General features: G+C 38.6%; 1 protein-coding gene across 11 annotated transcripts in view; it reads right to left on the bottom strand.

The window, feature by feature from the left end:
• The window catches only part of SYNE1 (spectrin repeat containing nuclear envelope protein 1), a 446,099-nt gene that overhangs the window by 94,707 nt on the left and 334,215 nt on the right, over positions 1-17,177 (bottom strand). For all 11 annotated transcript variants that reach the window (XM_046669209.1, XM_046669206.1, XM_046669212.1 and 8 more), the window contains 10 exons: positions 14,832-15,032; positions 12,510-12,683; positions 11,236-11,367; positions 10,361-10,557; positions 9,535-9,667; positions 8,979-9,161; positions 7,519-7,668; positions 6,746-6,922; positions 6,121-6,276; positions 623-778 (listed from right to left, as the gene is read on the bottom strand). In XM_046669209.1, coding sequence (XP_046525165.1) covers positions 623-778; positions 6,121-6,276; positions 6,746-6,922; positions 7,519-7,668; positions 8,979-9,161; positions 9,535-9,667; positions 10,361-10,557; positions 11,236-11,367; positions 12,510-12,683; positions 14,832-15,032 — 1,659 coding nt within the window. The remainder of the gene's footprint in view (positions 1-622; positions 779-6,120; positions 6,277-6,745; positions 6,923-7,518; positions 7,669-8,978; positions 9,162-9,534; positions 9,668-10,360; positions 10,558-11,235; positions 11,368-12,509; positions 12,684-14,831; positions 15,033-17,177) is intronic.

Here is a 17,177-nt window from a genome sequence, read left to right as displayed (position 1 = left end):
TGACACCTGGGTGCTGGCTGCAGAGATCGGGGCAGAGGCTGGGCTCTAAATCTATTCTAAAAACAGGGCTGACAAGATTGCTGATGGACTTGATTTGGGGCATGAGAGAAAGAGAAGAGTAAAGAAGGAAGGAGTCCAAGGCTTTCTGCCCAAGCAACCAGACCAGAAGGGTACAGTTGTCATCAAGATGGCAGAAAGTGTAGGTTTGTAGGGGAAGAAGAAGAATTGATTTGGGCATGGAAATTTGAGATGTCAACTGATCATGCAAGAGGAGATGTCTACGGATTTCTCTCTGTTTCTGTCTCTATCTAGAGTTTAGGAGAGAAATCCAGGCAAGGGATACACATTTGAGAACTGTCTGTACCTAGATGGTATCTATGGAGATGGGAATGGAGAAGAGTATTAAGAGAGTAACGTTTATCATAATGTTTACTATAGGAAGCATCCAAAGCTAGACTTTTTAACAAAGAGATTAATAAGGTGGACTTAGCAGTACAAAGAGAAGAGGTATAGATTTAGTAATTATTTACTCAGTTCCTTTAGGAAAACCATAACCCATGTCATGTTTGGAGACAAGATGGTAAACGTGGCGTTGGAGCCAGCTCTCCACGAGCAATATTACCATGTGGTCTAAATCTGCCCAGGTCTGGCTGAGCTCCCGGAGCGTGCTCCTGACAACGTCAGACACTTCTTCTTTCTTGTTCTGAATCAACGCAAGTCCATTCTGCTCAATTTTCTCTACCTCTTTTTCTTTTGCTTTAATCAAATCTTCCAGATCCTGAAAGATTAAAAAATAGCCATTTAAACTTCTTCTATTATGGAACTCTGGGGTGCCCCGAAATTGAGCCATTATAGTCTCATATCCTAAAAATCTTTCCTCATCCAAAAAGCTTATCATTCTCAGGAGAGGGTCTCCATGGCAATACCTCCTCTTACATTTATATTTTAAAAATAGCCTTTTTATTCCATAAGAAATCAGCTAACTTAAAAAAGTAAACTTTGGGGGCTGGCCCCGTGGCTGAGGGGTTAAGTTCGTGTGCTCCGCTGCAGGCGGCCCAGTGTTTCGTTGGTTCGAATCCTGGGCGCGGACAAGGCACTGCTCATCAAACCACGCTGAGGCAGCATCCCACATGCCACAACTAGAAGGACCCACAACGAAGAATATACAACCATGCACCGGGGGGCTTTGGGGAGAAAAAGGGAAAAAATAAAATCTTTAAAAAACAAAAAAAAAAAGGTAAACTTTGATTACCTAATAGATAAGGAAATTGCTCTGTGTAATTTTTTTCAAGAAGCTACAAGGAAATATATGACAGAAATAATAACATGATTTATATTCTTAAATACATTTATAGTAGACCCCCCCTTATCTGCATGGGATACGTTCCAAGACCCCTAGGGGATGCCTGAAACTGTGGATACTACTGAACCCTATATATACCACGTTTTTTCCTACACATACCTACCTATGATGAAGTTTAATTTATAAATTAGGCACAGAAAGAGCTTAACAACTAATAATAAAATAGAACAACTGTAACCATACACTATTATAAAAGTTACTGAAGATCTTAGCAACCTCAGCATATGCTATCTTTTCTTTCCTTCTTAAGTCAAGAATTTTCACCTTCTCACTTAAAGGAAGCACTTTACATTTTCTCTTTCATATATCCGAACTGCCAGCATCACCACTCTTGTGCTTTGGGGCCGTTATTAAGAAACATAAGGGTGTCTTGAACACAGGTGATACTGCAACAGTCGATCTGATACCTGGGACAATCACTAAGAGACCAGTGACTAATGAGTGGGTTGCAGATACAGCAGGGATCCACTGCACAAAGGGACAATTCACATCCCAGGCAGGACACAGCGGGACCCTGCAAGATTTCACCACGCTAATCAGAACCAGCGTGCAATTTAAAACTTATGAATTGTTTATTTCTAGAATTTTTCACTTAATATTTTCAGACGTGCTTGACATTGGGTAACTGACACCACAGAAAGTGAAACCACGGATAAGGGGGGACTACTGTATCTCGGCGTTGGAAAAGATACACAGTCCTAGCCCATAGGGTGAAATAGGATAGAATGGTATTCTGAGCCTAGTATCTGAGATTTAGTTACATTGCTGCTACTATAGAGGTGTGCCACTTTGGGTAAGTTACAAACTTCCACTGGAAGTTTCAGAGGGAAAATCAGAATCTCCATTAACCTTGGGATTAGAACTCAAGCCTTCTGAGGCTACTGACTCCCAGCCCAGTGCTGGGGCTTATCATCTGGACGTGAATTGGGGGAGGATGCAACCCCACATTGGGGTGATGTCACGAGCTGTATATTAAGGCACGGTTACATTCTCATATTCAGACGTACACCCCCAGAACCAGATACGTAGATGTGCAAGCCCTGGAGGATAAGTGAAGAAAATTCCTAAATACTTTAAGTTTGGATAGTGTCTCAATTCTGTAAAAAAGATTTTTTTTTACTTCCCCCTCATGATCCACCTACAGATAACAACCTGGGATTGCACATCCTATTGGTAAGACACCAGCGCGGACTCCAGTCTCTGCTGTGTTAATTACAAACGTTGGGCCTCTTTTATTTTTGTTTCTGTGTGGTCCAACCTTTTAATCACTAATATTTGCTTACCTCAAAGGGATAACATTAGATACATAAATATGAACTATCTTTTAAGCTGTTAAAAACTGGGGAAATGTAAGACAAATTATTATATTCAGCCATTTAGTAATCTGCCACTCTTCAGTGCAAATTTATTTATTTTTGTCTCCCTAATTATCATGAAGCTATTTTTGTCCCGATGCATTAATTAGAAATTTATGCAATTAGTAGCCTGAAGAGATCATTATTGTTTTTAATATTATTCTTTCATTTCCATTTTATAATTTTGTCAATATTTTGACAGCTTTGATAACTATCCAGAAAATAAAGATAATGATTACTAAAGTGACAGATCCTTTATGCAGTATAGAAACATAATTGACTTTAACTTTACTATTTAAGGATTTTTCTTACCCTCGTTTATCCATAGGTGCTAACTTTTTTGGTGAGCAATATTAAACGAATGATTCATTGCTTAAAACACATCTCTAAAATGCCCTGCACATTTATGTTGGCATAAAGCAAAACCCAGGAGGGAAACAGGACTGAAATATATATTTTGTGAAAAATAAAGGTGTGTTTTCCTTTCCTTTCAATAATAATGAAAAGATGATTCTGTTTCTGATCAATGGAGGGAAAAGCCAAAGGTAACATTTTTTGGTATAATAAATCATTCTTAACTTGAGTTAATTCATAACTATCAGTTTTTATGTTGGTTTAAATTAATAAATCACCTCTGAAAGAGTGGAAAAATATTCAAGATTTTTTAAACAAAACAGAGCTCGAATCCAGTCACGGATTTAAGGATCCTGGCTGGAAGTTCATACTTTGGTCCAGAGGAACTCTTTCTCAAAAATAACAATAAATTTTTATCAAAGTTCTGCCAAATGGAAGCTGCCAGTTAGACTACTGAGATTTATATGTGATGCCCCAAAATAACTGTGTAGGCTACTTTCATTCTGTTCTTTGTTTCAAAAAATGACTTTTCATTTGAAATCACAAATTGGCATTGGTGTAGTTCTTTAAGCCACACCTAAAGCTTTCCCTCCTGACATTGCCTGGTGTGACCTCTTTGGGAGACTAAAATTTGGGTCCAAAAAGGAGTAAAACTTGGCCGAGCTTCTGCTCCATTTTCCAGATATTGATGTCTCTCTCTGCTAAATAGAAGACACATTACATGAAAAGAAACAAAATGGAAAAATGGCAGAAAAAAAGTACATACAAGAGTGGAAAACAATAGTGAGAAAGTTAAATGAAAAGAAGAGAAGGAAGAAGAAGAAAAGGAAAAGGAAAGTTATATTAACATATTAGCTCAATCTTTCCACAGTAAAGTTTATCACAACTATGTAACAAGGAAGCACTAATCTTGCTAACATTAACACAAACTATCTTTAATTTTAATGGAAACATTTTAATTTAGGAACTCATCAAGAGGTATGACTTCTTATCCTTCAAAGTGAAATTCTGAAATTTTGGCTGATTTGTACATTTTATTTATTTTTATTTTTTTATTTTACTTATTTATTTTGAGGAAGATGAGCCCTGAGGTAACTACTGCCAATCCTCCTCTTTTTGCTGAGGAAGACTGGCCCTGAGCTCACATCCATGCCCATCTTCCTCTACTTTACATGTGGGACGCCTACCATAGCATGGCTTTGCCAAGAGGTGCCATGTCCACACCTGGGATCCGAACCGGCAAACCCAGGGCTGCCGAAAAGGGGAACATGCGCACTTAACTGCTGCGCCACCAGGTGGGCCCCTATTTGTACATTTTAGAATTGATGGCCTAAACTAAAAATACTATGGACCCCTGGAAAATTGGAAATGCAATGAGACTGGTTGATGCGTATTTGTGGTCTTCAATCTTTTACACTGTCTTCTGATGTGAAGCATTTTTTTAGAAAATTTCAAGGTATTTCTCTAGATGATGGTTTTCTTTGCCATTTTTGTGCACCCTCAAAATTCTAATCCATTTGCTTGTCAGCTTAGCAGAAGAGCATCTGCTTTTCCTTTTCTGAAACAAAAAGCTTTGATTGAGCGTTTAAATATGTGTCTCTTTACATTTGCCCCCACAGAAAAAGTGCTAGTTGGAAGGAAGGCCATTACCAAAGGCCTTTCTTTTTGAAATCTAGAGGATAAAAACAAGGTTTGAGGGCTGGGCTGGTGGCGCAGCAGTTAAGTTCGCACATTCTGCTTCTTGGCAGCCCAGGGTTCGCCGGTTCAGATCCCGGGTGCAGACACAGCACCAACTTGGCAAACCATGCTGTGGTGGGTGTCCCACGTATAAAGTAGAGGAAGATGGGAAGATGGGCACGGATGTTAGCTCAGGGCCAGTCTTCCTCAGCAAAAAAAGAGGAGGATTGGCAGTAGTTAGCTCAGGGCTAATCTTCCTCAAAAAAAAAAAAAAAAAAAAGAAGCTGAGAAAGGAAAAAAAAAAAAAAACAACAAGATTTGGAGAAAGGAGAATTTCTGCAGAATGAGTCTTCAATTGTTCTTAGAAAATACTACAGAGAACCATCACAGCTAATCTGTAACATATACAAATTATTGATTTTTTAAAAAAAATGCACTACAGCATTAACTGTAATAGCTCACATTTCTTTTGTATCAACAAGAATGCCTGAGAAATACTGTGTCCCTAAGTTACTGGAAAGTATTTAGAGAACCACAATCCTCATCACTAACAGTAGCACAAGCAGATGCTGCTGAGTGACTGCGGATGCGACACGGCAGGAAGGAACACCGTCACTTGGGCAGCACTCGCTCATTAGAGTTGAACCAGAACCCAGTCAAACCTCTGGCCCTAACTTGCATTTATGGGAAATACAGAGGAGCAAGTTACAGATGTCTTACAAAAGGACTCACACTAATGCCGAACCGAGGCCAGTCGACAGTTTCTGTAACAAGTTAATAGTATTAAAAACTTATTAAAGACACTTAAGAGATCTAACAAGTAAATGTAACATGTGGACACTGTGGCATTCTTATGTGAATAAATTAACTGCAAAAAAGACATTTTAAAGACAATTGAGGAAAGTGTGTTATGGATTGAGAAGTAAATAATATTAAGGGGTTACTGTTAAGCATTTTTATGGGGATAATGATATTATGATTACATAAGAAAATGTCAATTTTTTAGAGATGTGTATTGTAGCATGTAAGAATAAAATGACAGGATGCCTGGAACTCACTATAAAATATTTAAGAAAAGAAATAATGCAGGCAAATATGTCAAAATCTTGATAATTATTAAATCTGATGATCCGTATAAGGGGTTAGCAGGATTCTCTACTTAGGATGGTGTTTGAAAATTCTCTAATTTCAAATTTATAAAAACTGTTGGAACAAACCTAATAGGAAAACTCTATAAACTCATATAATCAGAGAAATTCATTACCCAATGCAACTGTTTTCAATATTTAACTCTCGACTCCCAGGCCTGAAGATCCCTGCGGTACGTGCCATGACACTGTGACTGGCGCACTTCAGCCCCCGGGCCGTTACCTGACAGTCTTTCAATGCATTCTGAACTGAAGTCTGATCTCCAATTCGATGTTGTTGCTTCAGTCTCTTTTCCTGGGTTTCAAACCACGTTTTCAGACACTGTACATTATTTTCATATTCTGACCAAGATTCTAACAAGCCTTCCAACAGCTGGATCTGAACAAACATAATGAAGTTGGCAATTTTATTTTAAAATCAAATCATTGGCCCTCAATCTACTACTTCCTCCAACTACTACAGCTACCATTTCCTCCAAATCAAGAATTCTTAAAATACAGTCCCTTGCATATATGATTAAAAAATGAATTTTGTAAAGTTTGAATTGATGGCTATTATTGATAAGCAAGTAAAAAACTTAAGTCAACTGGAAGCAAAGGCAAAAGAAATTAAGAGGCATCTTCAAAAAGCTAAACATACAATATGTAAAGAGTAGAGGGTGCATCAGAGAAAATAATTAACGGGACTAAAGAATGTCTAGAGCCATGTAACGTTCAGTGGTGTTCTCTTCAGAGGCAACTGTGTGCCGAGTGAGGCCACGCTACTTGTGAAATAAGTTCTCTTCCCAGAATGCGCCTGTTCTTGCAGTTTTCATGTAACTATGGACAGCAGAGGCCACTTGGCTTACCTTCTCTGTTACCAGACCCTGCAGGATTTGCCAACTTTTATTCATTGCTCCAAGTTGCTCAGCAAAATCGGTCTTATCGCTGCGTTTGCTTTCGACATCCTGACTGCTGATTTGCAGCACAGACTGATTCACGAAATCGACGGTCAGCTGCTTACAGTTAATGTCTATCTTGAAACCCTACAAACGGACGGGAGAAAGTAAGAAAACAAGGTTATACGTATAAAGGTCTTCGATTTTATTAGGACTTGGAAAGCCTGAAGTAACCTCAAGATGAATATTACCATTTCCATGATTTAGTCCAAACGGCACAATCTGTGTGTATTCATATAACGCATTATTTTCAGAGGTTATATACATATAATATACAAATATATTAAATAGGAATTGACTTTATAAATATATTAAATTTAAATTTATAAAAATTTGAATTTATTAATATATTGAATATAAATATAGATTTTCTAGGTAGAGAATGTAGAATTTGATAAACTGTAGAATCTCACTATAAAAATATTTATAAATTATAGCATTTATTTTTACGATTTCTTAAAATGACACAAAATCTTATTCAAAATTGTTCCTATTACTGGACAACTTTTCTATGCCTAAAACCAGGAAGCCAGTCTCCTTAGCCGTGTACACCTGTCTGGTCTCTATGCCTGAAACATACACTCCAAGACCTGATTCCCATGATTTGAGTTTTTCAGTTCCTTTAAATAAAATTGTCCTAAAATATGAAAAGTTAAAAACAAACAAACAAAATGTTTAATTACCTTATATTTCTGAAGGTATTCATGAATTGCCTTGTAACCTATGGAATTTTTTATATTCTCTTCATCCTTTTGAATAACATTTTCCATGAGAGAAATCCAGGTCATGACCTCAGAAATGGCATGGCGAGAAGGCAGCTTATCCATCTGGAGCTGCCCAAGTAAGAGCAAGAACAAGTTGCAAGTGTTAAAATTCAAACCCAATTTCTGTTAATCTAAAAACCCTACAGTAACTCTTATCAATGTACCAACAGAGATAATACTTCTTAATGACATTTTTGGATCATACCCTCATGAGAAGCTTGAAATTAAACATCAGGCAAACACTTGAACAATCACTGTCATCTTATGTTCACGCGACATCCAATACTATAAACATGCATAAACATTAACTAATTAATCAAAACATCAGCAAGGAGAAAATATTATTTGTATTTTATAGCTAGTTTTATGAGTTAAAAAAAATTTAACTACAAAACATTCAACAGATGTATTTTATTAATTATCTTGTAAAACTGCTGTGTATTACGACTTAGGAATGTTAAAAGAAGAAAGAAAAATACCACGCTACAAACTATCATTTTCTAGATTTTTGGCACTGTAGTATTTATTCCTAAGAGCATGGCCAATTTCCTTGGTCTTTAAAATATACTTAGAATTCTCAATCTTACTTAACATATCATACATTTATGCAGATGCTTATAATGATTTGGAGGAACAAAAGCAGTGGTTTAAAATATTGATGGACTTCTACGTGGTGAAGAAAGATAGAGATGTGAATGTGGGATATTTTCTGCCATCTAGAAATGTCTAACTCCTGATTAGAACGAATAAGACACTTACACTAAACACATCAATTATACCTTGAACACAGTGATGAATGCCAAAGAGAGATAAAGATAAACTATCTGTGAGGTCAAGGGAGAGAAGCATATTTCCAGATAAGAGAAGTACTTCTCAGAGGAAGATGGGCACAGATGTTAGCTCAGGGCCAGTCTTCCTCAGCAAAAAAGAGGAGGATTGGTGGCAGATGTTAGCTCAGGGCTAATCTTCCTCAAAAAAATAAAAAAGAAAAAAGTAAAAAAAAAAGAAGTCCGTCTCTTCTCTTACTTCTTTTCACTTATTGAATGCCAGTTGCTCTATTGTACATATTGTTATTAAATCTTCACAACTACTCATTGTATGAGGGAGGTGTAGTGATCCACATAACTCATGAGAAAACAAAGACTTTAAACAAGGCCACACAAGGATTCTAATATACACACATTATAAAGAAGCCCTTGGAAGAAATCACATTTGCAGAATAGTTCACTTCCAACATGCAACACAACGCAAGAGAGAAAAAACAGGATGTTCAAGACAAAGCTGATTTAAATTCGTGAGCAAAAGCAGATTAACGTGCTTTTCCATCTAATTCTGCTTAAATCACTTATTACCAATTAAACCAATGATTATCCCTCTACCTGGTGGAGCTTTTCCTGGACAGCTGGGATGTTCGTCAGCAGGTCAGTCCACTGGCCATCAATGTGTGACAGCTCAGAACGCAGGGCAGCTGTGTCCACTTTCTTTAATCGAAGAAGCTGGTTTCCAGTGCTCAGAACAGACGATTTCAGGGAAGATTTGGCATCCACTTCTTTGGAAAACTCCTAAAAGAAGCAGCAATGTTCAAATCAGGATTAAATGGCCAGATCTTTCATTTAAGGAAAGAGCCCAATTTATTCCATGAACAATTTTTCTTTACATCTTGCAAAGGAGTAATATTAAGCACTTTAGAGGAACACAAAGGCAGCACACCCTTGCCGTGAATGAAAGCCAACAAGGAGCCATTACTTGAAAACTAAGGAGGCAACACTGAGCCCTCGTATTGTGCGTAATTATTCAACACACATAGTTAACATGGACAAATTCTCCAAAGCTTGGTTTATTAAGTATATCCATTGACAGGTGATTTCTTCTACTCAGGCCTTATCTAAAACCTGAAAACAAATCTAGTCAAATGCTTTAGATTTTTAGGCTTACCAGGAAAGCATTCAGATGATCGCGGACCATTTCCAGTTCTTGTGGGACTGTCACAGATTGTTGAGTCCAAAATTCTAGCCTGTCTTTTGCAGATTGTAGCCAGTGAATTAGATCTGCAGATTCGCTCTGATATCTGTAAGCATGTTAATGAGCCCATTAAGTCAACATCCAGTCCCTACTTTCTGCTCACCCATGTTACTCACCATGCTAATTTTAAAAGGAGACAATAGATTTGGGAGAATAATGCCCTGGGTTGACACTCTCGAATTCTCTTCTCTTAATATTAATACCTTATGCAAGTCAATCTCTGAGTTTCAGCTTTCGCATCTCTAAGCTGAAAACAAAAATACCTTTCTCTTACTCCTTCACACTGAGGCTATTTAGAAAATATCAGATGAGTGTTATTAAAAGTTCTTAGAAATAAAGGGGGCATAGAAATAGAGTATCTCATAATGTAAAATCAACCCATCACCTCTCTTGAGTACTTTCCATTGTCCTTGAGAAATTTCACCTTCTCAAACACAGTTTCTCTTCTTTCTCTCCTTCTAAGGTTTCACTGTGACCACCCATGTATAGTCGATAGGCCAGAGAGGATGACAGCTCAAAGGTAAGCTGTATTGAGTAATGTCTGCCACCCTGCCCACTTTTAATTACATGTTCATACAACTATACAAGATTCCAATTGGGGGCTTTATATTTACTTTTATTTTCCAACTATGTGACAAGTTCCTAGAGGGAGCATATCTTTTTCAAGTCCTGTATCCACTAGCCTTATAAATACTCTGCAGCACTAATGTAAAAATTTGCAAAATAGACATTACATTACCTGGTCCAGTGTTTCAATATCGTTTCCAATCTGTGAAGCTCCTTAGACACTTTGTTGGTATTATGTAACCAGTGTTCTCCAAGTTGATTTAGCTGGCTCTCTAGATCCGAGCAGCTAACGGATATCAGAAGTCGTTTCCCATCATCTAATACCTGATATAATTTGGGCTGGTATTCATTAAGGCTGGATTTCAAATGCTAAAATGATTGAAAATATTTTCACAGTCAAAAGTTTGGATAATGCAATTTTTCTTTTTAAGAATTATAATTTCTCTGGTGCCCATAATGTTCCCAATATCTACTAGTCAAATTTCAACTATTTTACACCCAAGTAACATTGGAAATTTCGAGATATTTCATCTATAGCTAAGTATAGATGTTCTTTAAGCTTCTTTTTGTAGTAACTTTAGGTGCATTTAAAACTGTCCAACTGCAATTATTTCAAGATTAGTGTGACACCAGCATGAACTACAGAAAATGCTTGGTGAAGGTTGAATTTTCAAAAACAGCCCTCTCTCATTTGAAAAAAAAAAAAAAGGAAAAAAGACTTTTTAATGCTCTATTATAAAACAACAAACTATAATTATTTCAAGATAATGTGACATTGGCACAAACTACAAAAAAATGCTTGGTGGAGGCTAAATTTTCAAAAAGAGCTCTCATTAAAAAATGAAAAAAACAAGACCTTTTTATGTTCTATTATAAAACAAACACAAAATCTATCTGCTTTCAACAATGTCAATAGCTTGAAAGAAAAGTAAAAGTACTTAATAAAACATTTGATGGCAAGTTTGTTTAGATTCTGTTAAAACCATGGGAAAGTTTCAAAAGGCAATATGGCAACTTTTCACCTCAAGATGCCATTTGGATGCTGACCTGGTAGAGTGTTATCCGGTCGATGAGCCTGTCCTCGCTCTCCTCCACTAAACCCACGCTCGGTATGCTGTTTTCCACTGCCTCCAGCTGTCTGCTGAGCTCCTGGTGGTCCTCATCCAGATGGGACCATGTCTAGAAATGCAACATGAGTCTGTGAGCTGAAAGATCCTCATTAAGGAATAGCATTCCTCTTTGTGTGCAAAATATACACTTGACAAATTCTCCTTAAAGTTATGTTGGTGATGTTTGTGTTGGGGGTTTGCTTTGGGAAGCAAAAAATGGCTTTGAAGCAAATAATCAGATGGTGACCCTGAAAAGCATTGTGAACGAGCTTTAGCATCTGCAACCAACTAACTATATGAGCATGGGCAAGTTATTAAACTTCTCTAGGGGCCAGCCCGGTGGGGCAGCGGATAAGTGCGCGCATTCTGCTTCAGCGGCCCAGGGTTCACTGATTCGGATTCCGGGTGTGGACATGGCACCGCTTGGCAAGCCATGCTGTGGTAGGCGTCCCACATATAAAGTAGAGGAAGATGGGCACAGATGTTAGCTCAGGGCCAGTCTTCCTCAGCAAAAAGGGGAGGATTGGCAGGAGGTGTTAGCTCAGGGCTAGTCTTTCTCAAAAACAAAAAAAAAAAACTTCTCTGAACCTCATTTTCAACATTAAAAAATGGGGATAATAATAACTATCCTGTCCATTGTGAGGATGTATGCAGCAAACCTGGAACACAGTAAACATCTGATATGCATGGTTTCATTCTTTACCCGAGTGATGACGATGTGATTTAAGTAAAAGGGATCAGCGTGTTTATATCATGTAGTAAATGAACTAAACACATTTGCAAATTACAAAAACCAGACATTTAAGAAATCTGAATATATAGTATAAACAATCTACTAAAATGAACTCTTAAATAACTTACTGCTAAATTCAGATTTTTATTTTACTTAAAATTGGAAGATCTTTTTTTTAATCATTTGAAGTCTTTTTCAAGAATTTATAGCAAAGGTCAGCAGTTTTTCAGTTTGACTATCAAAACCCCTATATCGTCATGCCCAGTCCAAAGTCAGCAGTCCTCGAGCTGACTCACAGTAGAGCACAGCTTTTATCCAAATATAAATAGGAAATACGAGGCGGACAATGTGACACGATGCTGAGTCCCAGAGAGTCTCACGGTCATACGAGGCAAATCGCATGAATAAATACATCTGGGCTTAAGTCTGCTGCCAGTAGGGAGTTTGCTGTCGGGAAGGTGCCACGTCACTAGGCTCACCTCTAGAATGTACTCCAACTCTACACCCCTCTTGTGAGCCCGTTTCAGCACGGCTGAAGCCTGCGCCATCAGGTCTGCATGGAACTGAGTCTCCTGGTGGACTGCAAAGCTGATTATCTTTCTGAAGAGCGTTTCAGTCAAGATCATATGAGACTCCAGGCCCTGAAAGTATTCCTGCAATTTTCCAGGCAGAAAGAGGTCAGCAACTCACTCATAGACTACGATAAAAACTGCTTCAAGTGTGAAAGCTGATGGACTCCCTTAAGACGTCAGCAATAGTGGTCCACCCTGGCTGGCCTCCGCCTTACCTGGGCGCTCACCACATTCTGCAGAGACAAGGGGCTTGGGTCTCCTAACTGGCCTCTCTTGTCCCCCCACTCAAGTGCACCTACTGGGCTGCAGATACTGTCCCCAAAACAAAGCCCTTTATATGTGACCAGCTGCTGATAAAGCTCCTCTGCCCTCTGAATTCCTTGGCCCTGTACAATGTGGGTGGACTCTCACTAACCCCACCACACAAACTCGCCCCCTTTGTGCCTGGACACATCAGCTCCCATGGCCCCATCTTTAGCCTCTGATTACATTCAGTACATCCCAAGATATGCTCACTCGACCCATTCACGACTTCCCTTCCTCTATGGCTGGGCTTGAGCCACTTTTCTGAATTCCCAGAGCATCTGTGATGCTTAATACTCACTGCCAAGCACAGCTTGACACATACTGACTGGTATTATATATCATTTTAAATTTCCCTCATATTATACCTACAGACAACAGAATTGTAGGGCCTTGCACAATCCTGCAAATGTGGTTTGAAATGTTACTTTTTATGTGTAAAAGTCCCCAGAGGAGGGAGACAGGGCTTATCATATTTCCTGTTCCCAACATCGTGGATAGAACTGAAGGACTGGGGATTAATAACAATATTTAATGTGTACTCCTTGCTGGGCACTCTATGCACAGTTTACTGACTATTTTAATCCTTAGAACAACCCTGTGAGGTAGGTAGTTTTATTTCTCTTTTACAGGTGAGGACACTGAACACACAGTCGATGTAATGTGCTCAAGGTCACTATAGAACTCCCCCCTCAGAAAAGAGTCTGGTCAATAGAAGCTAGAATCATTATTTTTAACTGACAATTATTATATCATCGAATCTTAAACTTGGAAGAGAACTTGGAGGTCATTGAGCCCAATATCCACTGAAAGCTTATATTCCTTTTGCGACTCCATCTCCCCCGACGGCCTTGGACAATCTTCTCAAGGTCAGGAGGGCTGTGTATCCAACGGCAGCCTCCTCCTTTTAGAGTTCTCCATCTATTGAGCTCCATTTCCCTGTTATTTACACACATCGATCCTAGCTTCCCCTCTGGAACAACTCAGGATGATATTTTATTGCTACGGTCAAAGGTTTGAGAAAAACCAGCTGTGAACTTTAAAGCAGTGTTTCCAAAGCCAAATGATAAGACTTTAATAAATCACGAAGTTTTGGACAAAAAACTCTGGGAAAAAATAGCAAGAAGTACAACTCCAAAAAAAACAAAAAAATCCACCTTTGTAAGCCACCAGAGAGCTCCATAATGGTAGAATGTTAACCATCTATAACCCAATGGGATTTTTAAAGTTTCCCTCTAGAAAAGTCCCACACTCTGGGAGTTCGAGTTTCTGGACTGGCAACATTGCTGTTTCTGTAATCATTGCTAAAAATGCCAGTTATTTGTGTGTGCACGTTAAACACGCATTCCTTTGCTAAGGAGGAATGTCTAACCCAAACTTGGTTACAGTACACACCGGTGGAGTGACCTCAGCCCTACCAAGTTGGATTATGCATGGTAAGGCTGGTATCCTTTTTAACTTGCAAAATTACAGGAGCACTATAATTTTTCTGTGCTGCTGAATGCCAGTGGGTTTGAATGCACACTTGTTGGGGGCTGGGCCCTTGGCTGAGTGGTTAAGCTCAGGTGCTCTGCTTCGGCGGCCTGGGATTTGCTGGTTTGGATCCTGGGGACAGACTGGCACCACTCATCAAGCCATGCTATGGAGGCATCCCACATAGAAGAAGCTACAACTAGAATACACAACTATGTACTGGGGGACTTTGGGGGCGGAAAAAAGGGGGAAGATTGGCAACAGATGTTAGCACAGGGCCAATCTTCCTAAAGAAAAAAAAATACACATTTGTCAACCATTTTAATGAGTAACTTATGCAAGTAGGGACTCACAAAAGATTGATAATATTAGGTTTTACTACATATGCATCAGTGAATGAGAATATGCTTTCACAATGACATTTTCTTCCTCTTTTTTTTTTTTTTTTTCTACCTTGTGTTTGTCAAGTAGTTGTTGGATTTCTTCTTTGGAAGACACGATAATCTTCTGATTGCCTGCCATCTTCTCTCGCCCGGTTTCTAGCAGGTCGGCCAGATCTTGCAGGGCTCGTTCATACTGACTCTTGAGTGCAAGATTCTGGTTCAGACCAGTCCGCCGGGAGCCAATGGTCATCATCAGTTCATCATACATGTCCTAAGAAACAGACAGAGATACTCACTCTCAACTCATGTTTTGGCTCCTCTCTAAGAGCATATTACCTACCAAACCTACAGCCCAACCAAGGATGCTCCTTCAGGCATCTGACCTACACGAGGCCCTGCAGATAGGTCACCTCACTGTCTTTCCTAGGAGCCTCACTTTGAAAACTTCTTTCAAAATAGATAAGCTAAGGGGCTGGCCCAGTGGTGTAGTAATTAAGTTCACCTGCTCTGCTTCGGCGTCCTGGGGTTCACAGGTTCGGATCCCAGGCACAGACCTAGCACTGCTCATCAAGCCACACTGTGGTGGCATCCCACAAAAAATAGAGGAGGATTGGCACGGATGTTAGCTCAACGACCATCTTACTCACACAAAAAAAAGATAAGCTAAACATTTTAACATTCCAAAGAATATGCCAAAATGTCACCTACACGTGACATGAGGTAGACTTGACAACTGTCCTCTCAGGATGTCAAGAGTTTATGGTGAGATGTGGAGTTAAAATGTTGAAAAATTGTTCATCTGGCTGAAGGAAATGTCACAGAAAACGTAATTCTAATTTTCATAATGTTCTCAATGTTTACATAATTCTAGAGTAACTGAATATAGTATCCTTCATATTTTGTCTGTTAAATAATAATCAGAGTTTGGACTATTCCTCATATAAAGAGCTAGAGAAATTGAGGAGTTTAATGTGAGCAAAAAGACTTTATGACCTAAAAAGGTAATGTTTTTGCCAAATGTGGTGGAGTAAATAAATAACTATTTAAACTGGAAAGACTTTTTAGGAGATGATGATACACCAAACACAAAATTTATTTGAGCCATATGGACCTGATTAACATATCATATTCATGTTTAGCGGGCCAAAATGGCTCAATCTGGAAAAGTTCAACTTTAATGCCTATTTACAACTATGACGTTTGACTCTTACACCTGACATTTAAGCTCTGTCAGAAAACTGTCTAAAAGGGACAGAGTGGGGGCAGTGGACTCATGACATGATGACATGTTAGATAACGGAATGAGACAGTTAAAATAAAAATGCTCTTTTTAAAACAGAGCTATTTTATTTTCTCTAAAGGAAGAACTTGTGACCCTGTGCTGGACTCACACTATTAATCCCTCCAGAGCTCTATAAGAAGGCATAATAAGGAAAACTTATTGGGTGTGTGTTTCACTGTACACAATTTTTTCTTAATATAACTTAACTATATTGCCTATCAAATGCTAAATTTTACTGGTCTAATATTCCAGTATCTCCCTACCACTCAAATATCAGATTTTGTCTAGGTGCCAGATCTAGGAAAGCAAATCAACCCAAAGTTATTCTCTACTCCTGAAGGACACCAGGAAGTCTATTTGGATGTCAGCTACCTTGTAGTTTAATTGTTTTTCATTCTGGAATTGAAACAATGTCTGTCTTCCATTCAAACAGGTATGAAAGATAAACTATACTTTTGAACACCTGAGAAAAACCACTTTCTAAAAAGTATTAGCTTGAGTATTTTTTCTTTAAAGTAATTTTGGGGCTACAGTACAATACAGGGTAGGGTTAAAGTTAAAACCACAGTACCCAAAGGGTGTCACCTGTGCTATCGCCCATGATTTTAAACTTACATTTAATACCTAACCTAACTGCAGTGTTGACCTTCCCAGGAAATGTATCTTCATCAAGCAGTCTGGAATCTTCTGGTCAGCACCAACAAGGTACTCTGTCACGTGGGCCCTCTCCATTCTCCAGACGGAGCAAAGGTGATGGGCATGACACATCCCTTGGCAGTTCCTTTCTCCCCAGAGAAGATGTCCACAGCCCAAATAATCCTTTCTTGCCTTTTGCTAATAACCTCTTTGTCCCACTCTCCTTCCTATAAAAACTTTCCATTTTGTATTACCCCTCAGGGTATGTCTCTACTTACTAGAGTGGGTGCTGCCCCATTCATGAATCGCTTAATAAAGGCAATTAGATATTTACTAGGTTGACTTTTGTTTTTTCACAGTAGATATCCCTCTTTTAATTTTTCTAGGTTGGATTGCTAATTATTATATTTTCTAGAGTAGAAAACAATATGCCACAACAGAACTATACCACAATGCTTAGCCATCAGAATAATAATAAAGTAAATGTCAGGGGAAAAA

This window comes from Equus quagga, chromosome 8 (assembly GCF_021613505.1).
Source record: "Equus quagga isolate Etosha38 chromosome 8, UCLA_HA_Equagga_1.0, whole genome shotgun sequence".
In the NCBI taxonomy this organism is placed as follows: Eukaryota; Metazoa; Chordata; class Mammalia; order Perissodactyla; family Equidae; genus Equus; species Equus quagga.
Note: the sequence above shows the minus strand (reverse complement) of the source record. Positions and strands in the feature narration are given on the sequence as shown.